Here is a 22,731-nt window from a genome sequence, read left to right on the forward strand (position 1 = left end):
TAGTTGAGAATTAAAAATTAACTTCCCTCTTCAAAATCTAAATAAAAAAACATAGCAATACTTACAGCAGCCAGCTTCAAACTTATTTACATGCACACTTTCAAGTATACCTGTTTTAAAACACCTAATCAGGCAAAAGTGACATAGGACCTAGCATAATAAAAATGTAAAGAGGTCACTTACCAATCTCGTCTGCGGTGTCGGGAATCCTGCAGCTGAACAGACACCCTTGTTTCTTTTCACAAACGTACCTGGAAATCTCCAGACTGAACCAGGACCCAATCCCCTCTCCCCTCTATCAACTGAGTCTTCTGTTTCCTGGAATCGTCTGCTCCAGCGTCCCAGAGGCAGACATGTGACTCCCAATATTTTTTTTCTCTTGTTTTGTTTAAATGTTTTTGTTTTTACTTCGCCCCGACCCGAAATCCGGGTCAATCAGAGGGTCCGTGCGCAACTCGTAACGGACTATCCCTCCTATCAACGTCGGGGACACCAATGTTTTTAGGCTGCTTGTATCCATTCCCAAATTAGCATAAACCAGCCATGCTCAACTGGGAGTGGTAAAAGAAACCAAAGCTAAGGGCATATAAGAAAGTACCGTTTATTCACTTACTACTACTACTACTTAACATTTCTAAAGCGCTACTAGGGTTACACAGCGCTGTACAATTTACATAGAGGGACAGTCCCTGCTCAAAGAGCTTACAATCTAGAAGACAAGTGAACGGTCAAATTGGGGCAGTCTGGATTTACTGAACGGTAAGAGTTAGGTGCCGAACGCAGCAATGAAGAGGTGGGTTTTAAGCAGAGACTTGAAGATGGGCAGGGAGGGGGCTTGGCGTATGGGCTCAGGAAGGTTGTTCCAAGCATAGGGTGAGGCGAGGCAGAATGAGCAGAGCCTGCAGTTGGCGGTGGTGGAGAAGGGTACAAATAAAAATACAATAGTTTCTCATGAGAGATCAATTCAGTAACATAACAAAATGTTTTTCTGTCTGCATCTCTGAAATATTCTTCTCAAACGGCAGCTTATATCGTTTGTTTCAGACAATGATTTACAAGACTCTTTTTCTGCAAACTGTCCTTCTCACAGATTATTATCCGATTCCCAGCATCTGGTTCTCTTAAGCTGTTAGGCAACAATTTTCCTGTTTGTTTACATTAGTTTCTTTCCCAGGCCTGCTTGCCGCCTAAGGGTATCATAAATTCCACAGATCATAAATCCCAGAGTCATGCAGGCTCGTCAATATCTAATAGATACCAGAGTCATAAGACTTACCAATCTTTGGCATTTTAACCCATTCCATAGTGCATAACCTGTGCTCACATTTCTACAATGTATACCCACACATAGTTTTTATAGGAGTCTGTTTCTATATGTAGGAATGTCCCTTATGTATAGCTTTATGAAACAAACTTTAATATTTAAAAATGCGATATCCAGTTATTCATTTTTACAGGCCCATCCTGGAGCAATGGTTTCGGAGTGATATTACCGTTGAGTTTAATTACCAAAATCTTAGGGGGGCCTGAAGGTCTGTTGAGTAGAGTTCAAGGCTCAAGGTTCCCCTGAGGTGTCTAATGCACCTGCCTCTTTATACTGCATAGTTAGAATAATGGCAAAACCACACTCATTGCAAGATTTCAACAACAAAACTGAGTAATCATGTTGCTTGTGGGATGTGTAATAGAAAAACATTTCATGGGCAGGAGGAAGTGACGTCACCAAGGGGCATGGACGCCTGAATCGCTAGCTCCGGGTGCCCCGCGACGAAAACGAGCAATAACGAGCAGCAATCCACGGCTGGAGGGCTCAGAAAACCGGCAACGGTAGCCTTAGAAAAAGCGCATCGATAGTGTAGGAGCTTTAACCGGATGGTGGTCGATCTTTCACGCTTCGCGTTCACTGGAAGCCCAACGCCGCCGAAAAATAAAATGGCGGATGGGCGAAAAGTAAAAGAGCCGGCGAACGGGGAGAAAACTAGATCCCAGGAAGCATCCCTAGAAGAGCGCAAGGCAGTGGAACCCTCGGAAGGGGATCAATCAAGCCTGCAGGTCTGGCTACAAATATCAGCTCAGATCTAAAAGCGCTACGCGCAGAAGTAGCAAAAATGGGCACGGATCGGCGCAGTGAAATCATGGAGCTGGGCGTGCGACTGGAGGACACAGAGGCGCAAATGGAAGCCCATAGCGAGGCCCTGGGAACGCTGGACCACCACGTCGCTGAAATAAGGAACGAACAACAACAAATCCAAGATAAAATAGAAGATCTAGAGAATCGGGGACGACGTAATAACCTCAGGTTCCGGGGTCTGCCTGAACTGTCTACTTACCAAGATAGTGAACAAGTAGTTCAAAAAATTGTTTGCGATCTATATGCAAAAAATGGGACAGAATTGGAGCCTGAGACTATACAACTAGAAAAAGCGCACCGGGCGCTGGGACCAGTGCGCAATAATAAACCAAAGGACATTATCGCCTGTTTCTCCAGCTATAAGGTGAAGGAACAAGTATTGAAAATGGCGCGACAGACCTCGAATTTTAAATGGGGCTCGTACGCTATTGAAATTTACCAGGACCTGGCAGCAGCGACGCTGAAAAGAAGAGGAGAACTAAAATCATTCACGAGGCACCTCAGAGAACTTAAGATCCAATACAGATGGCGGCATCCCTTTGCCTTGGTATTTTACAAGGACGGGAAAATGCACCAAGTCAAGTCTATCATGGAGGCCAGAGCAATCTATCCGGAGACAACTGATACAGAAGACCGACAGGAGACCAGCTCTGGAACCAGGGCCAGCTCATGCTCCCTCCCGCCGAAGTGGCAGCGGGGAAAGGCCCAAAACGGCTACAACGCCAGCAATCAGCTTCGCGCATCACATGAAGAAGTGTGGATTATGAAGGTGGGATACTGAATAACTTTATTGTTGCAGACAATTATACAGTTGAACTTGTTGAATCACCTTACAGCCATGGACACGAGGTAGTTTGAAATATGTTGTTGCTGCGGGACACTCGGGGGCGGCCTAGCTGCTCCTTCCTCTCTGACTAGGCATCTACGGGTTTACAGGTGGTGCCTTAACACATTTAGGGTGGAAGGGAGGGGGAGAAGGGAGACAGGGGAACGATCCTTACATGATACAGCATGAAGTTCAATTACAGGATATTGACCAAAGTAAAAGCGAAGATGAGGGAGCGGAACCCCGAACCTTAAAAGATGAGGGGTGATGTTAAATGCATGCTGTTCAATGTCAGAGGTTTAAATATACCTAGGAAACGACAGTTGTTGTTCCGCGAATTGCAATGCTTAGAGGTGGATATAGGGTTGATACAGGAAACCCACTTAAAACCTAGATATGAATATCTATGCAAGCATAAGAAATATTCCACTATTCATTTTGCCTCTAGCACTGACAATACGAAAAGTAAAGGGGTCTTGATAGCATTCTGTACTGATAAGCCCTGGGAAATAAAAAAGGTAATAAAAGATAAAGGTGGGAGGTACCTGTTAATCATCTTTGCTCTGGGGGGGGTGAATTTATACTGTGGTGAACGTGTACGACCCTAATTCTATGCATGGGGAATTTTTCAAGGAGCTAGACCAACTGTTAACTAGACATATAGAGGGCTCTCTACTGTTGGGAGGGGACTTTAATCTTACATTGAACCCACAATTGGATAATACAACACGCAAAAACATTTCATGGGCAGTTGTATTGACGTTTCTAATTTTCATTTTTGGGTTCTTAGTTGTGGATCTTGTGTCATCTGACTTGGAAGAAGTTGCGCACAAAAGCTTCGTGTCTTACAAGGTAAGATAGCTGGTGTATCTATGATGAATAAAAGTGTATCTGCCTGGATTACAAATATTGCAGCATCCCACCTCCAAAAAGAATCTCTAATCTCCTGAAAAGTGTATGTTTTAAGTTTTAGGCCTTGATGACCTGGTTTCATTCATTTTGTGGAAATTATCCCTCCATAATGGCACAACTTATTGTGAGTTTATGATGGGTTAAAATTGTGAGAAGCATCAAGTAGAGATGATTGCAGATTCCTCAAATAATACAAGAGAATTATTTGATATGAAATAGTTGACTTCTAAACCTGAGGCACTGGCAGAGTTTTCCAAGAATAAGGTTTCAGGTATTAGAATTGAGGAAGGGAATAAGTTGGGATTAGGATAGGATTACCTCACTCGTAACTCCTGATTTCTGGTCATAGTAACATAATAGATGACAGCAGATAAAGATCTGCATGATCCATGCAGTCTGCTCAATAAGATAAACTCATAGCATATGATATGATGCAATATAACATACCCATTCTTGATCTTGATCTGTCCTTACCATTTTCAGGACAGAGACAATAGAAGTCTGCCTAGCATTGGCCTTGCTCATCTTCAGCTCTTTTATTTGAGCAGGTTTGTAAAGATAAAATCTGACCAATTTTGAACCCATTAGGGCCAGACTTGTGACCTTGACCCAGCTGTATCATGGATACTTGAAAAATAATAGGGAAAGATTGTGCAAGTGGTTGGCATGGAGAGTGAATGCTTCTTTCATTGAAGAGATGCTTCCAGATGTTTTGAAGAGGGGGTGATAACATCCTACCCTAAAAAATAGTTGTCAATACTATGGAGCTAACTAATTTTTGCCCATTGTCCAATATTTCACTTTTGAGTAAGTTCTTAGACAAAGTTGTGAATCCATAAATTAGAGCAATTTCTGGATGCTGAACACCGCGGGAGGTGGTGGAGAGGAAAACGGTAACGGAATTTAAACATGCGTGGGATAAACATAAAGGAATCCTGTTCAGAAGGAAAGGATCCTCAGGAGCTTAACCGAGATTGGATAGCAGAGCCGGTAGTGGGAGGCGGGGCTGGAGGTTGGGAGGTGGGGATAGTGCGGGGCAGACTTATACGGTCTGCGCCAGAGCCAGTGGTGGGAGGCGGGACTGGAGGTTGGGAGGCAGGGATAGCGCTGGGCAGACTTATACGGTCTATGCCAGAGCCGGTGGTTGGGAGGCGGGGCTAGTGCTGGGCAGACTTATACGGTCTGTGCCCTGAAAAGCACAGGTACAAATCAAAGTAGGGTATACACAAAAGTAGCACACATGAGTTGTCTTGTTGGGCAGACTGGATGGACCGTGCAGGTCTTTTTCTGCCGTCATCTACTATGTTACTATGTTATTTATTTGTTGCATTTGTATCCCACATTTTCCCACCTCTTCGCAGGCTCAAAGTGGTTTACAATACATCATGAGTGGTGGAAGAATGCTAGAAAATAAACATTTAGTATTACAGAAGGATCTTGGTCAGCATGATGATAATAAAACAAAGTAATAGTATACAGGCAGATATTATGAAACAATTCTGAATATAAATGGGCGAGTTGTGCATATTCACATTGGTTGATCTTTGTGGTACGCTTTATTAAAGAGATGGGTCTTCAGTAGTATGTGGAAGTTCGTTCTTTCATAGATCGATTTCAAGCTGCGCGGCAATGCGTTCCATAATTGTGTGCTCAGGTAGGTAAAGTTTGACGCATGCATTAGTTTGTATTTCATACCTTTGCAGTTGGGGAAGTGCAAATCAAGGAATGTGCGGGATGATATTTTGGTATTCCTAGGTAGGTCTATCAGGTCTGACATGTAAGCTGGTGCGTCACCATGGATAATTTTGTGAATTAGTGAGCATATTTTGAACGTGTTGCGTTCCTTAAGTGGGAGCCAGTGTAATTTTTCTCGTAAGGGCTTAGCACTTTCAAATTTTGTTTTGCCAAATATGAGTCTAGCTGCAGTGTTCTGGGCTGTTTGAAGTTTCTTGATTATTTGTTCTTTGCAGCCGGCATATAGTGCGTTACAATAGTTTAAATGACTGAGTACTATTGATTGTACCAGGTTGCGGAAAACACTCCTTGGGAAGAAAGGTCTTATTCTTTTTAATTTCCACATTGAGTGGAACATCTTGGTTGTGTTTTTCGCGTGGTTCTCTAGTGTTAGGTGTTGATCAATGGTGACTCCAAGAATTTTTAGGGTTTCTGAAATAGGAAGGTTTAGAGTTGGTGTGTTAATGGCGGTGAATTCTTTCTTGTTGTGTTGAGAGGTGAGTATTAGGCACTGGGTTTTTCTGCATTGAGTTTCAGCCGAAATGCGTCCGCCCAAGAATGCATGATATGGAGACTTTGGTTGATGTCATTGGAAATTTCTTTTAGGTCTTGTTTGAATGGGATGTAGATCGTTACGTCATCTGCATATATGTATGGATTAAGGTTTTGATTTGATAGTAATTTTGCCAAGGGTATCATCATTAAGTTGAATGGAGTCGGCGAGAGGGGGGATCCTTGTGGTACTCCGCATTCAGGTACCCATGCGGCTGAAATAGTCGAGTTAGATGTCACTTGGTATGATCTTGTGGTTAGGAATCCCTTGAACCATTTGAAGACGTTGCCTCCGATTCCGAAGTATTCAAGGATGTGTAATAAAATTCCATGGTCAACCATGTCGAAAGCGCTTGACATGTCAAATTGTAAAAGTAGTATGTTCTTACCAGATGCAATCGTTTGTTTGAATTTAGTCATGAGAGTGACTAATACTGTTTCGGTACTGTGGTTAGACCGAAATCCTGACTGGGAATCGTGAAGTATTGAGAATTTATCTAAATAGTTTGTAAGTTGTTTGGTCACAAACCCTTCCATTAATTTGGTTATTAAGGGAATGGATGCTACTGGTCTGTAGTTAGTTAGTTCACCAGCACTTTTCTTTGCGTTTTTGGGTGAGTAAAATGTTTCCTTTTTCCTTCGGGAAGAGTCCATTTTGTAGCATATAATTTAAGTGTTTCGTTATGTCGTTTATGAATTGTTGAAGAGCAGATGTCATCAGGTTGTTTGGGCATATATCTAGTTTGCAGTGAGATTTGGCAAATCTTTTGAGCGTTTGGGAGATGATATGCTCCGATAATATCTCGAAGTTGGTCCAGGTCCTGTCCGCTGGGTGAATGCCAGGGACTGGGTCTAGGCAGTTAAGGAGTTCAGCATAGTCGATGGTACTGACAGGTATTTTAAGTCGTAGTTGTGGGGCCATATATCACAAGTACAGGCTGCATAGGTTTGTCAATAAAACTGGGACCCTGCTTGCCCGAGTGGTGAAAACATGGGGAGGAAATAGAGTGCTATCAGCCATAAAGGACGAGAAAGGTAAAATACATACGAAAAGCGAAAAAATAGCAAATATATTCCGAGCACATTTCAGCCAAATATATCAAAAATATAAAGACATAGATAAAGAATCCCTCATGAGTTATTTAGAAGCCTCCAAGTTGCCAAAACTCTCTGCACTAGCATTACAGACACTGAATGTCCCAATCACTGGTAAAGAGCTCCAAGCCACTATAAAGTCACATCACTCTGCCCCGGGCCCCGATGGATTCACAGGGAGAATTTTACAATATGATACCCCAGAAAGCGTTATTGGCACTGCATGACTATCTAGAGGACGCAGTGGAGACAGGAAGTTTTCCCATTCACAATAATATGGCATTAATATCATTATTACCTAAACCAGGTAAAGAAAGGGACAAACCGGAGGCCTACCGACCAATTTCATTATTGAATGTAGATATAAAAATATTAGCAAAAATCTTGGCCACCAGGTTGGCTCAATACTTACCAGATATAATTGGGCCTGAACAAGTGGGCTTCGTGAAGGGCAGACATTCTTCTACTAATGTGCGTAAATTGCTGATGGCAATGAGCTACAGCCAAGTAAATCTTGTACCTGCAGTCCTCCTCAGTCTCGACGCCGAAAAGGCATTTGATAAAATAGGATGGGAATTTTTGTTTGGGGTGTTAAAGTATATGGGCATGCATGGCTGGTACCTTCAGGCCGTACAGACATTATACACTAAGCCGACGGCCTCTGTATTAATTAATGGAGTGCGAACAGACCCTATAGTCATAGAACGGGGTACTTGTCAGGGGTGCCCCCTCTCACTCTTATTGTGCTTGCTGTCTATTGAGCCACTGCTCCGCACGTTGAAGACGGATGAGCAGATAAAGGGGCTAGAGGTGGGTGGAGAGGTAGTGCAGACTTTGGCATTTGTGGATAATCTGTTGGTGGTGATGAGAGACCCCCAGAATTCATTGAGGCAGCTCTGGGCACGGATAGAACAATACAGTGCTCTTTCAGGGTTTAAAATAAATGCACACAAATCACATTGGCTCACCATCTCTCCTGGGGTGGGAGGCACAGGGTTAGAGGAACTGGGAGTGGAAGAAGCTGAAGAGGCAATCAAGTACTTAGGAGTCCAAATCCCCCAGGACCTGGCTCAAGTGTGTGCCCAAAATGTGAACAGGCTATTGGAGGATATGGCGGACAAGTTGAAGCTGTGGCAATCCCTCTCGCTCTCTTTGCTTGGCAGAATAGCGCTATACAACATGATGATTGTACCCAGATGATTATATGTGTTCCAAACGCTCCCACTTTATCTTCCAAGGAAAGTGGAACGGCAAATAAACAAAATATTGCAGAAATTCCTTTGGAAAGGAAAGAAAGCAAAAATTGCTCTGCTGATTCTGCAGATCCCAAGAGAATACAGGGGCCTGGACCTCCTGAGTTTGCGATACTTAACGGTAGCCTGTGGAATCAGGCACCTAAATGACTGGTTTCGAAAGACAAGTGAATACTCTGCTACCACTATGGAATTAGGCTTGTTTGGCCCAGACAACTTTACAGGATTTCTGCATGGTAGCAAGCAACATCCCCCAGCAGTCCTACAGAAGTCACATATTTTGCCTACGATGAAAGCGGTGTGGAAATGGATCTGCAGCATGCATGGCTTTTCGCCTAAAACTACCCCCTACCTGTCGATTTGTGGCAATCCGGGGTTTAAGCCTGGGACAGGTTATACTGTATTCAACAGATGGAAGGAAAAGGGGATAGAATACCTATATCATGTGCTCACAGACGAAGGGCGTATCAGAACGTTTCCAGAACTGAGAGCTCAGTTCAAAATAAATTCAGCGGACTATTTCCATTATTACCAGCTGAGGCACTATGTGTCCAGTCTGACTTGGACAGACCTCACCGAGGACATGAGGGAAGAACTGGCTGCTGCTATGTCGCTGGGGGCGCAATTGAAAGTGCCCATGGCCTACCATCATCGCCACATCCGAGATACAATGCCAGAATTGGATTACATGGGCTACGCAGCAAAATGGAGCCAAGATCTGGGAAGCCAGATAACTGAGACTATGTTTAAGGACCATGTGCGGTCGCTCTGGCAGACCACAAAATTGGCAGAACTGTGGGAAATACAATATAAATTCGCACTAAGGATATATGTGGCGCCTAGAAGAGCTTGCCATATGGGAGCATCACCGGATTGAGCATGTGGGAAATGCCATTGTTATGATTGGGGTCAGAACCCCTCTCAAACTTACCTCTTTCCTGGGGGTCAGCTTCTTAGCTGGCTTCTGTTTCTTTTGTCTGTCCTTTCTGAGCTGGCTCTGTCTCTCTGTGCTGGCAGCTTCCAGCAGCAGGGCTCTAATTGTTTCATTATACTGCACCTGTGTGGGTAGTCTGAGTTGCTCTAACTCTCTTTGGGTGTACTGGCTTCAAGTGTTTCACGGTTTTGCATTGGTGTGGGTTGGGCCTCTCTGGATCAGTGTGTTTTTGCCTAGGTCTAGGGAGTGTGACATCATCAGGGAGGGCCTTGATAAGGAAGTGGTGTTGTTTCCTTCAAGGCCTTTGCAACAGTGGTGTTTGCTGTAGGTAGGGTGGTGCAGTGTGCACTTCTGACGTTGTGTCTAGTTTCCCTGCTTGCTTTTGCTAAGGGCCAGGTTAGTATTAGTGCAGTGTGCACTGGTGACTGTGTGTTTAGCTTTCCTGCTTTTCCCTTATGGTTCCCCTGCTTTTCCCTCTTGGTTTTGGAAGCATTGCTGTGTGTAGGGCTTTGGAAGCTCTGTTGCTGATAGAAGTACTTCAGGGTTTGGTGTTGTTAGGAACACTGCAGAGTTTGCTGTTAGAAGTACTTCTGGTGTTTGTGCTATTAGGAGCATTGCAGTCTTTGCTGTTGGTGTTTGGTGCTTTAGAAGCACTTTTGGCTTATGTGTTAGCTTCCCTCCTTGTGGCTCCCCTGTCTTCCCTTTTAGTGCTAGGAGCTCTTCTGGTTGCTTGCCAGAGTAGTGCTTAGGAAGCACCTTGTTAGTTGTATCTAGCTTGCTAGAGCAGTGCTTAGGTAGCTGGTTTAGTTTTGTGTTTAGCTTATTAGTGTAAAGCTCTGCTTGTAGCTTGGTGCTTAGTAGCACCTGTGTTAGCTTTGTATTTAGTACCCTGCTCTGTTAGTTTAGGGCTTAGGAAGTCTCTTTCTTGAGCAGGGCTTAGGAGCTCCTGTTTAGTATAGGGCTTAGGAAGTCCTTTTGTCAGTTTACTGTTAGGAACACTCCTGCTGGTTTAGGGCTTGGGAGCAAGTAGATCAGTTTAGGTTTAGGAGCACTTCTGTTTCCAGTCCTGGTCCCTATGTCATCCGGTATCCAGTAAGTCCTGTCGGCTACTCGAACCCAGGAGCTCAACTTCTGGGGGGCTTAGTAGCTAAGTGCAGGTGAAGCTGTGTGGACCAGTCCAGTGTGCTCCAGTCCCATGTTCCAGTCCTGTGTCCTCCAGTCCGGGGGACCAGTCCAGTGTGTTCCGGTCCGGTGTGTGTTCCAGTCTGGTGTGCTCCAGTCCAGTGTGTTCCGGGCCGGTGTGTGTTCCAGTCCGAGGGATTGCAGTCCAGTGTTCCAGTCCTGTGTCCTCCAGTCTGGGGGATTCCAGTCCAGGTGTTCCGGTTCGCTGGGCAGTGCCTGCAGTCCCTGCTGGTGTGCTTACCCAGTGTTGGTTGGTGGGTTTTGCCTGCTGCTGTCGCTCCTCGGCAGCAGCCCAAGGGCTCACGTTTGCTCCAGAGCCCGGCCCCGCGGGCTCTGAACCTGAGAACCTGACAGCCATCAAGAAGGGGCTACATTGGCTCACATGTTTTGGACATGCCCAAGAGTGGTTTGGTTTTGGAAAAGTATACTACAACAAGTGACAGGACTCTGGTCCCGAAGATGGACATATGATCCAAAGTTGCGTTTTGGACATGCCCAAGAGTGGTTTGGTTTTGGAAAAGTATACTACAACAAGTGACAGAACTCTGGTCCCGAAGATGGACATATGATCCAAAGTTGCGTTTTGGACACCCAAGGCTAAGCAAGCCAACGCCGAAGGGATTCACAGACTTTATAAAAGAGCTACAGTAGTAGCGAAAAAAGCAATCCTGCAGGAGTGGCTGGGGAACAAACCACCATCACTGCAATATTGGCGAACTCAAATGTTTATACTTTTACGTACAGAACATCTGGCAATGCGGAACCAGCCACAGATAAGAAGACAACAATTTGAATGCAGATGGGCACCCTTTTGGGAAACCTTGACCCCAATGGTCCGGAGCCAGATATTGAACCTATAATCCCCGTTGCTGCTGCTCCTGTAACCTCTGCTTGTTATTGAATATATAAGGGAAAAAAGGGGGGGGAGGCTTTGGGGAGGGAAGGGGGGTAGGGAACAGGGAGGGGAGGGGGAGTAGTTTAGGGAGGGAAATACTAATATCAATAAAAATACAAAATGTGAAGATATGCCAATTGCTGTTATAGAACTTGCTTATGTAATGTGAAATGTTACAGCTGATTATGTTCACTTAATAAAAATGATTGAAACATAAGTCGTAATTGTACGATTTTTTTGTTGAAGTATCTCGCGAGATTGTCTGCTCCAGGAGTGTCTTTGTTGTTGGTTGTGACTGGTGTGATATCTAATCGTTTGTTCACGAGTTGGAAAAGTTTATGTGTGTCCTTGTAATTTGGTCTGATTATGGTTTTGTAATGTAGTCTTTTGGTTTGTCTTATGGTGTATTTGTATTTTCTTTGAAGTTGTTTCCAGGCGTTAAGTGTGGTGTCGGCTTTTTTTTTTATTCCAAGCTCATTCTAACCTTCTGACTTGTGTTTTGAGTTTTTTCAACTCTTCATTGAACCATGGTGTTGAATTCTTTCTGTGTGAGGTTCTTGTTTGGGTTGGAGCAATATTGTCTAATATAGATCTGCATCTGTCGTCCCATTCTAAGGGGAATTGGATTGTATCTGTTTTTATTGTCCATTCGTTGTGGTAAATCTGTTGCCAAAATATTTCCGGATCTATTTTTCCTCTCGTAGTGTAAGTTTTCCGTTCTTGTTTATTTGGTGGTCCTTTTGTTCGCCATTGGAGGGAGATGTTTGCTTTATACTTTATATATTTGATAACTGTGAGCAGTTATATGTCCTGCACTCCCCAGGTACTGTTCAGATGGTGTTATAATTGATCCATATTTCAGTTAACTGTTATTGTTTGCTGGTTGCACCTTTTGTGTTCATTGTTCTAATTTTTCATTACAATAAACAGTTTTAGTTTATTGCCTCTGCTCGTGTGGACTGACTAAGAATCCTGGTGATTTGTGTGTTGGGTCTGTGAGTGCTTTCTAGGAACTGTGGGACCACTGAGAGTGTGGCCTCAGTAACCTAGGAGAACACCTTGAGTGTGGGAGACTCACCCATATGTGGTTAGGATCCAGTCGGTGGGAGGAGGATGCTAGTGTAGAGCACAAGCAGCAGGTGCAGGCGGACCTGAGCTGTGCTGGGAATAGACCCTTTAAGTGGCCACAGGATTAGCCCAGGTGGGTTCTAGGCATTTCGTGACTGGCATGGTTGGGAGGAGTGGGGTGGAGCTAGGGCATGACTGGGAGGAGTGGGGTGGAGCTAGGGCATGACTGGGAGAAGTGGGGTGGAAATAAGGCCATAGCTAAAATCTCCCTCATTGATCCAGCCCCCTTGGCAGCTCTGGGAATGGAGGAGAGTAGTCTGAAGGTTAGAGTATGGGCTGAGAATTTAGAAAAGTTGGTTCAAATCCCACTGCCACTCCTTATGATCTTAGACAATCACTTAACCTTCCATTGCCTCAGGTACAAACTTAGATTGTATGCTCTTTGAGGACAAGAAAATACTTAATATACCTGAATGTAGCTCACCTTGAACTACACTGACAAAAGACATGACCTAAATCCAAAAGCCAACATAGATTTAATAAAAGGTATTCTTGCGTCACCGATCTGATACTTTATTCATGACATTAAAAAAAACAACAACACACATGGATAAAGGTGATCTGTGTTGAGGAGGAAGTGATCATGGGAGAAAAAAGTGATGATATCCAAAAAGATTTTAATTCTGACAAGCATAAAAATGACCCGACATGGCTATGTTACGGTGCTAAGGCCTGCCTCATGGGTCAATATATTGTATAAGAGGACAAAGTCCTCATTGTGAGAATGAATTGAATCAGCCTGCCTTGGGGCTTCAGGCCTTCTCTATGATGTGTCCAACCCTCACTGATGCAACTTCCTGCCTCTGCGAGGGTGGGTCACATTACAGGGAAGGCCTGAAGCCCCAAGGCACGCTGATTCAATTGAAGCGGTGCCACTACCATCAGCAAGGGGAAAAAGTGACATGAATCTCAGTGAGGGAGAGGGTGGAAGGAGAAAGGGGACAGATGCTGGAACTGGGAAGAGAAAGGGGACGGACATTGGAACTGGGAAGGGAGGGAAGAGAAAGAGGATAGATCCTGGAACCGGGAAGGGAGAGGGACAGGTAGGAAGAAGTGCTGGACCAAGTAGATGGAGAGGAAGAGGGACAGGTGCTGGACCAAGGAGATGTAGAGGAAGAGGGACAGATGCTGGACGAGTGGGGGGGGTGGAATAGAAGGGAGGGAGAGAGAAAAACTTACACTGGAGGAGAGGAAGAGAGAGGAGACAGACACTGGACCCAAGAGGGAGATAATATATTGGATTGAGGTAATACATTGGGATGGGAGGGGGGAGAGAGAAGGTGGAGAGAGAAATTGGCCCCAGGTCAAGTAGGAGATAAGAAGCGTGAGAGGAAGAGAAAAGAGAGAGGAGGGACAAGAAGATAGAGAAAAGATATTGGGCATGCAGGGAGCATAGGGTCATGGACACAACAGCAGTGCTGGAAATAGGGACACACAGGGACAATATTGGAAACTGGGGGAATTCTGATGAGAGAGGATGGGATATAGACTGCAGGACAGGTCAAGATGGGGATGCAGAGAAGAGAAGCTGAAAATAGAGGAGGATAAGAACACTGAGCGGGCAAATACTGAATGTGGAGGAAGAGAGGGATATGGAGGAAAAGTGCTGGACAGGACAGATAGGGATGCAAAGGGAATATGGATGGTGGACATGGAGAGAGAAGAAAAGTCAAATGGACAGAAGACTCTGCTCATACAAAACAAGCAAAAAAGAGACACTGGGACCAACACAAATAGAAAAATAAAATTCTCAGACAACAAAGATAGAAAAAACTATTTTATTCTGAATGTATTAATTGATGACATTGGAGGAGTCGGGGCTACGAGCGCCGGGAGCCCAGCTGTTCGCTTCGGGAAGTCCGGGAGAACTTTCTGACTTGAGCGCGGAGGGAGTGTCGCTAAGTCCACCTCCCACAACAGTACCGCCACGACCTGGGGATGAATTGAGGGCAGCGAGTGAGCAGAACGCGGAGGCCGGAAGTCGGACCCCTGCGACTGCGAGTGGAGACCCCGCTGCCTCTTCGACGCCGATAGGAACAACGCCTCAGGCAGGTTTGCTGCCTGAGAGGGAAATCGGCGATTCTACCGTTGATCGTGGAATAATGATAAAACCAACGACTGTAACCCTAGACAAACTTTGGGAAGCAATTCAAGGACTGAATTCCAGCCTACAACAGATATCAGGTATTTTACGGGGAGATGTGGCTGAATTAAAGCAGGCTCAGGAAGTGGCTACTACTAAAATAGCAGAGCATACAACGAAAATGGAACTTTTTGATAAAGATTTAAAAGCAGTGAATTCCTCAGCTTTATTGTTGATAAAAAGCAATAACCTCCATCAGCGTAAGATGGAATATTTGGAGAACCAGATTAGGAGAAATAACTTACGTTTCTTGAACTTTCCCAAATCTCCTCTGATTCCAGCACTGGAAATGTTAAAAAAATACCTTAGGGAAATATTGGGTGTCCCTTCTGAGGGTTTTCCACCCATTACTAAAATGCAATATATCTCCGGTGCTGGAACAGGAACTTTACCTAATGCTCCTCAACCTGACCTAAATTTAACAGAATTCCTGGAGAGTTCAATGGAGGTTATAACTGAAAGAACTACGCTGCTGGTCACTTTCGCTCTGGAATTAGACCGCAATAATATATTCAAGCTTTATTTTCGCCACATGAACTCAAATTTCCTTGGATCAAAAGTCCAGATTTTTCCTGATTTTGCTAGAGAAACACAAAGAAGAAGAAAAGAATTTCTGTTGTTGAAGGAGAGAGTTCTCCGATTAGGAGGAACTTTCATATGTCAGCTTTGTAAAATGCATGTCTCTGGTATTTTGCATTTCAGTTTCTATGTCTCTGTTGTTGTGTGCAGAGTCTGACTTCCTGAGGTTTCCTGTTCAGTTTCTTGCCTCCATACCTCTATTACTGATGTGTGGTCCCTTGTTCCATAGTTGTTGAAGGTCTATTTGGGGTTTGTGTGTCCGACTAAGGCAGTGATTATTTTGGCAGAACCCCTAAAATATAATTTCTTACACCGAGGAACCCTCAGTTTATGTAAACATATATATGTTCATACAAACAGATTATACTATCTAATATCTTAAAGAACCCCTAAAGAGAATTTGAGGATCCCTAGGGTTCAGGGTTCAGCGGTTTGTTGAAAGCCATTATTGTGCTTGAACACATTTGGTCTCTCCTGCTGCCTACTGTGACTCGGTGCCGTTAGATCATTTTGGATTTTATTATTGCAGAAAATATTGATTTGACCCCTGAGGCAGGCGCTATTTTGTGCATTAAAGAATTCTTCATTGTTCCAGTCTTGCTCTTTTGTGCTTTCTTTGCTGTATGATAATACACTATCACACCGCCATGCTGATAGAGAAACATATATCTAGCATGAGTGTGGGTGTTATATGTGATACGAAATACGCATACTTGATCGTTTATCGTTTATTAATTTTACTATACCGTTTCAAATTGTGGTTACAAAACAAAAACGTTTTACATGTTAAAATAGTATGATAAAACACACATAAAGAACTCCATCGAATAGATAGGAAAGCAAAACTAAAACAACCATTCTTAAAAGATAAAAACCAATTCTTACTAAACAGCCATTCATAAACAAGTACATAAATAACATATAATTGTTCTGCATATTTAATACAACCTACCAAATAATGCCTTTTATTGCAGATTATCTTCAAACATATCCTGAAATAAGTATGGCCTGTCTTTGCCATTTTTGAACAGACCAAAGAAATCTGCCCAGCACTGGCCTTACTTCCCAGCTTTTGGAGCACCTGTCTAAGCACTACTTCTGTCTATCAAATGACCTCATGGCTGTTGTGTTATTAATATTTTTTGATTTCATCTCCTGGATACTGTCTGCCCAATATTCAGCACTCTTTAATCAGCCAGGAATTGCTCCTGGCCAGTTAAATAGCACATAATGGGCTATGCATGAATATTCAGTGTTTCACCAGGCATGTTAAACGGCCAAATTGGGCCTCCAAAATAGTAGGCCTGTCATAGGCCGCTATTAACCGACAAGCGCTGAATATTAATTTAGCTGGTTAAGTTTATAGTAGCCCAAAAAAACCACGGATCTTCAATGCCGGTCACTGGAAACGGCCTAGCATTAAATATCTGAGCTCACCACCAAACACAGAAGTTAGCCGGGCTTCCTCCTGTGGTCTGAATATCGGCTCTCTGTGTTTATCCCACATACGTTTACATTCCTTCACTGTTTTTGGCTCCTCTGTAGTAGCCCCCACACTCTAGAAGACTTGGTTCTTCAACCATAAAGAGGAAAATGGTAACAGAATTCAAACGTGTGGGATATACATAAAGGAATCCTGTGCAGAAGGAATGGATCCTCAGAAGCTTAGCCGAAATTGAGTGGCGGAGCAGGTGGGGGGAAGAGGGGTTGGTGGTAGGGAGGCGAGGATAGTGGAGGGCAGACTTATACGGTCTGTGCCAGAGCCGGTGATGGGAGGCGGGACTGGTGGTTGGGAGGCGGGGAATCCTGCTGGGCAGACTTATACGGTCTGTGCCCTGAAAAAGACAGGTACAAATCAAGGTAAGGTATACACATATGAATTTATCTTGTGGGCAGACTGGATGGACCATGCAGGTCTTTTTCTGCCGTCATCTACTATGTTACTATGTAACCAGGCCTTTAATGGAAGAAGTAAGTAACTTGTTTGTGTGTGACTTACTATAGCAGGACATGTTTATCCATGCCTACTCTAGCTAAGATAGTATTCAAGCACCTTTCTGACCTCATTTGTAACTTTCTTTAAATTAGTCCCTTATTTTCATACTCCTGTTACTCTATCTTATCTATCTGTACGTTCCATCTTTGCTTATTAAGTTGTTTTATTGTGTATTGTGTTGACATTGTAATATAGCATACTATGCCACACTTTGTATTGTTGTTTGAATATTTTTATTGCTGTAATTGTCTATAGCTTATGTTTCAGTTCTTCTTGCTGTTGTTTGGGCCTGTTGCTGCTGGGCCTCAGAACCAAAAACCCAACACCTCACCCAGACAAATTCCCCAACTGATTTCTTAGGACCACTGGCCTCATAAGTACCAAAAGGAACCCCAGCTATAAGCAAAAGAAGCTTCTCACTTTAATAAAGTTTATTCTTACCCAAGAATATGAAAAATAAGAAATTAGTAGTAGCAAATAAAAAGCAGGGTAATAAGGGAACATAAAAGGAATTTGCCATCGAAATGGATGCCTATTCCTTAGTAAGTTGAGACAAACTGAGGAAGACTGTCAGCGTTCCATCCTGCCTTTCAGACCAGGCACGATGCCATGTTCCGTGGTGGTCTAGTGACGTCGGGGCAGGAAAGAGCCCCCTCTTTCCTGCCCATCGCGCTGCTCTCCGTGCTCCTGACTGCTTCCTGACGGTCTCGGCGAGATTCAAAATGGCCGCCGAGAATCTCGCCGAGATACTAAGGAATAGAATCTCGGCGGCCATTTTGAATATCGCCGAGACCGTCAGGAAGCAGTCAGGAGCACGGAGAGCAGCGCGATGGGCAGGAAAGAGGGGGCTCTTTCCTGCCCCGACGTCACTAGACCACCACGGAACATGGCATCGCGTAAGTACGGGACGGTGATCCAAAACTCGGACAAGACGCACCGGAGCACCTAGGTTTTAGAGGAGGGAAAAAGGAAAAAAAAAATTTTCCTATTTCCCTCCTCTAAAACCTAGGTGCGTCTTATGGTCCGGTGCGTCTTATAGTCCGAAAAATACGGTATATAGAGTTTCTCAGCCCAAAGTACAAAGAACTGGTTTTTGCAAGAATACATCATCTAGGATATATCATTTGTTTGTCATAATTGCCAAAATGTACATAAAAAATTACATTTCTTTAAAAGATACATTTTAGTTCTTTTGTTAATTAAGCACATCCTCAGTAAAAGAATCCTTATCTCACTTCAAAGGGTCAGGATCCAGTTCTCACGGAGTCCATACCCTCACAATATGTCTTTTCCTTCCCTTGTCTTAAGTCTACAAGAATTCTGTCCCTCTTCCCCCATGTCCATCTCCTTTCTCCCCTCAAATGGTAATTAGTTCTCAACCGATGGAAACCTGCTGCATCCAAGTAGCATTCTGTAGTAATTTGCTTGTTCAGTATTCCTGATAGTGAAGAGGACATTTGTGAGTGGGGGAGGGGAGGTAAAACAGGGGGTTTGTTGATCTTTGTTGTGTATTTTGTGATTTTATAAAACGAAAGTTGTATGGGCTATTCCTTTTTATACTTTAATAAAATGATTTAACTATAAAATCCGGTTTGAGGCTTGTGCAGATGGGATCAGATGGAGCTCGCAGGGACGGGGACAAACTTTATCCCCATGTCATTCTCTAATACACATCTCACTACTGCCTTAAGCAGGATTCCCTATGTGACAATTGGTTGGTGAGTTCTGCAGAATTTGTTTGAAGTCTAGAATCCAACTCCACCTTGCTGGGCCCATTTTTAATTTTGTTTTTATTATTTATGTTACATTTGTACCCCGCGCTTTCCCACTCATGGCAGGCTCAATGCGGCAGGCAATGGAGGGTTAAGTGACTTGCCCAGAGTCACAAGGAGCTGCCTGTGCCAGGAATCGAACTCTGTTCCTCAGGACCAAAGTCCACCACCCTAACCACTAGGCCACTCCTCCACAGTTCTATGCTGTAGTTGCAAAGCAGGAATGTACATTAAGTTTTAGTTTAATTTGTTGTTGGTAGACCTTGTCTGTTGCAAGTTCGCATTATCTGAAGTTTGGTGGTGGTGGTGAACTTGGTAGCTGGGGATTCCCAAGTGTGGGAATTGTCCTGCCTTTCCTCAGAGAAAGCTAAGTTACTCTCCTGTAGCAGGTGTTCTCAGAGTCCAGCAGGACACACATTGTCACATACCCTCCCACCTCCCTTAGGAGTTATATTTTCTAATCTTTCTACTTAACTGCTGGCCCTGCGTGATTGAGTTGGGTAGGAAGGCACCCACACCTGCACAGTACGGGGCTACCAATGGCTTTTGAGATTTCCAGAATGCTGGATAGCATCTATGTTGGGATCCATCAGATGTTATCACCCACATGTGGTAATGTGTGTGTTCCTGTCCTCAGAGAACACCTACTACGGGTGATTAACTTGGCTTTACAGATGAGAAATAATGCTGCCAACTTCATTGAGACTTTGCACCATGTGGTAGATCTTAATATCGTCTGTGAAAAGGCAAGCTTTTTCTTTTCATTCCTTCTCAGTGTCACTCATAATGATGTTGAACAGAAATAGCTTTAGGAAAGATCTGAGATCTTCCTCTAATCATTCTTCTTTCCTCATAGTATATCCCATTTATCACTACCGTCTGTTGCCTGTCGCACAGTCAATTTGTGTACTAAAAGCTTGGCTGAAATCCAAGTACACCACACTTCCTTGCATACCTTCATCTAGTTCTTTGATTAGCCAGTTATGAAATTTTATCAAATTTTTGAAACATAACATAAGAGTAGCCATAGTGGTTCAGACCAATGGTCCATCTAGCCCAGTATCCTGTTTTCCAAACAGTAGCCAAGCTAGGTCACAAGTACCTGGCAGAAACCCAAATCATGGCAACAATCCATACTACAAATCCCAGGACAAGCAGTTGCTTCCTATGTCTGTCTCAATAGCAGTCTATGGACTTTTCTTCTAGGAATTTGTCCAAACCTTTTTTAAACCCAGATACTCTAACTGCTGTTACCACATCCTTCAAAGAGTTCCAGAACTTAACTATTTGTTGAGTGAAAAAATATTAGCTCCTATTTGTTTTAAAAGTTTTGCACTTAACGTCCTCGAGTGTCCCCTAGTCCTTGTACTTTTGGAACGAGTAAAAAATCGATTTACTTCTACTTATTCTACACCACTCAGGATTTTGTAGACCTCAATCATATCTCCCCTCATCCGTCTCTTTTCTAAGCTGAAGAGCCCTAACTTCTTTATCCTTTCCTTATACAAGAGGCGTTCCATCCCCTTTATCATTTTGGTCGCTCATGACTGAAAGGGGAAGGTGGGTGGGAAGAAAAGTCGCATGCTTGAAGGGCAAGGCATTTCTCATTAGATGAAGAGAATATATTTGGAAATGCCCAGCTACATAAAAGGTTTGAAGGCATGCTGGTGGGGTACACGTCATTGATGCATACTTGTCAGCAGTGTTGCAGCCTGACATGGGAAGATATCTTGCAGTTTTCCTTTAGATCATTTGGATCCACAGTGGCCCCAGCTTAAAAATTAGTGAAGACCACTGTCACAGAATGTCAAAAGGAAAGGACAGCAAAGTATCCTGAATCCAGTATGGCTCTACTACAGGGAAACTGTACTACAACCGCTGTCACCTAGACAGGATCTTAGATAGTGCTAGCTGTCTTGGAACATGTGGATGCCATTGACATAGGAAAATGTGGGAGGGAGGTTCTGGAAGAAAAATTTAGGCTCTTAGGTAGAAAGCTGAAATCCAGATGCTCCCCGTTCCACGCGCAGGACCTAAAAGGCAGGCAGATCTCCAAAGTCTCAATGCGTGGTTGAGATAATGGTGTAGGGATGAGGGATTTAGATTTGTTAAGAACTGGGTGACATTTTGGGAAAGGAGGAGACTGTTCCGAAAGGATGGGCTCCACCTTAACCGGGATGGAACCAGGCTACTGGTGCTAACTTTTAAAAAGGAGATAGAGCAGTTTTTAAACTAGAATGGGGGGGAGGGTGAAACCGACAGTCGCCCAGGAGCGCATGGTTCGGTGTGGAGTATTCTTGAAGGATACTATTGAAACAGGACATTCAGGGAATTCTATTAAAGAAGTTTCAACAATTCTGAAAGTAAGCCAGGTGTGCTTAATGAGAGAGCAAGACAAAGGATGCACATTATCCCCTTCAACTTCTAAGCAGCTTGTAGATCAAAGGAAAAAAACATAATTTGAAGTGCTTGTATACAAAAGCTAGAAGCCTAAAAAATAAGATGGGAGAGTTAGAATATATAGCACTAAATGATGAGGTAGATTAATAAGCATCTCAGAGATTTAGTGGAAAGAGGGCAATCAATGGGACACTGTGTTAACAGTGTAGAAATTGTATCACAATGATAGAGAGGATCAAATTGGAGGGGGGGGGGTGCGCTATATGTTAAAGAGGGAATTGAGTCAAATAAAATAAACATTCCACATCACAGATAGGAGCGTGGAATCATTATGGATTGAAATTCCATGTGTGAAGGGAAGGAGTATTACCATCCACCGGGACAGAACGAACAGATGGATAAAGAAATGTTTACAGAAATTAGGAAAGCTGGCAAATTGGGCAATGCTATAATAATGGTTGATTTAAATTACTCTGATATTGACTGCATAAATGTTACATTTTATTTATTTATTTTATTTGCAGGCTCAATGTGGCATACATAGTATCGTAATCGGCGTTAACCGATTCCGGTGTGAACAAATACAAGTTGCGAGTAATATCAAAGTGATGTTATGGTAGAGTGAGATACAGGTATGGTAAAGACAATTGGGGAGAACTTAGTGAGGGAACGGAAGAGTTAGGATATGTCCGTTATGATCTTTGGTTACGTTGTGTCATAAATGTCCAGGTTTTTTATGTTGGTCGGTGGGGTATGCCCTTCTGAACAGTTCTGTTTTTAGTGCTTTCCGGAAATTCAAGTGGTCGAGTGTGGTTTTTACTGCTTTTGGTAGTGCGTTCCACATTTGTGCACTCAGGTAGGAAAAGCTGAATGCATAGGTGGATTTGTATTTGAGTCCTTTGCTACTTGGGTAGTGGAGGTTTAGGTATGATTGTGCTGATTTTATGATGTTTCTGAGTGGTAGGTCGATGAGGTCTATCATGTATCCCGGTGCCTCGCCGTAGATGATTTTGTGAGCTGTCGTGCAGATTTTGAATGCGATACGTTCCTTAATTGGAAGCCAGTGCAGTTTTTCTCGGAGTGGTTTGGCGCTGTAAGAACGCGTTTTTCTAAATATAAGCCTTGCTGCTGTGTTTTGCGATTTGTTCTTTGCATCCCGCATAGATTCCGTTACAATAGTCTGCATGGCTTAGTACCAT

General features: G+C 43.6%; 1 protein-coding gene across 3 annotated transcripts in view; it reads left to right on the top strand.

Moving 5' to 3' along the window:
• RAD51D (RAD51 paralog D) overlaps nucleotides 1-22,731 on the top strand; it is a 287,517-nt gene that overhangs the window by 88,276 nt on the left and 176,510 nt on the right. For all 3 annotated transcript variants that reach the window (XM_030222483.1, XM_030222485.1, XM_030222484.1), the window contains exon 3: nucleotides 3,748-3,809. In XM_030222483.1, coding sequence (XP_030078343.1) covers nucleotides 3,748-3,809 — 62 coding nt within the window. The remainder of the gene's footprint in view (nucleotides 1-3,747; nucleotides 3,810-22,731) is intronic.

Source organism: Microcaecilia unicolor, chromosome 13 (assembly GCF_901765095.1).
Source record: "Microcaecilia unicolor chromosome 13, aMicUni1.1, whole genome shotgun sequence".
Taxonomy (NCBI): Eukaryota; Metazoa; Chordata; class Amphibia; order Gymnophiona; family Siphonopidae; genus Microcaecilia; species Microcaecilia unicolor.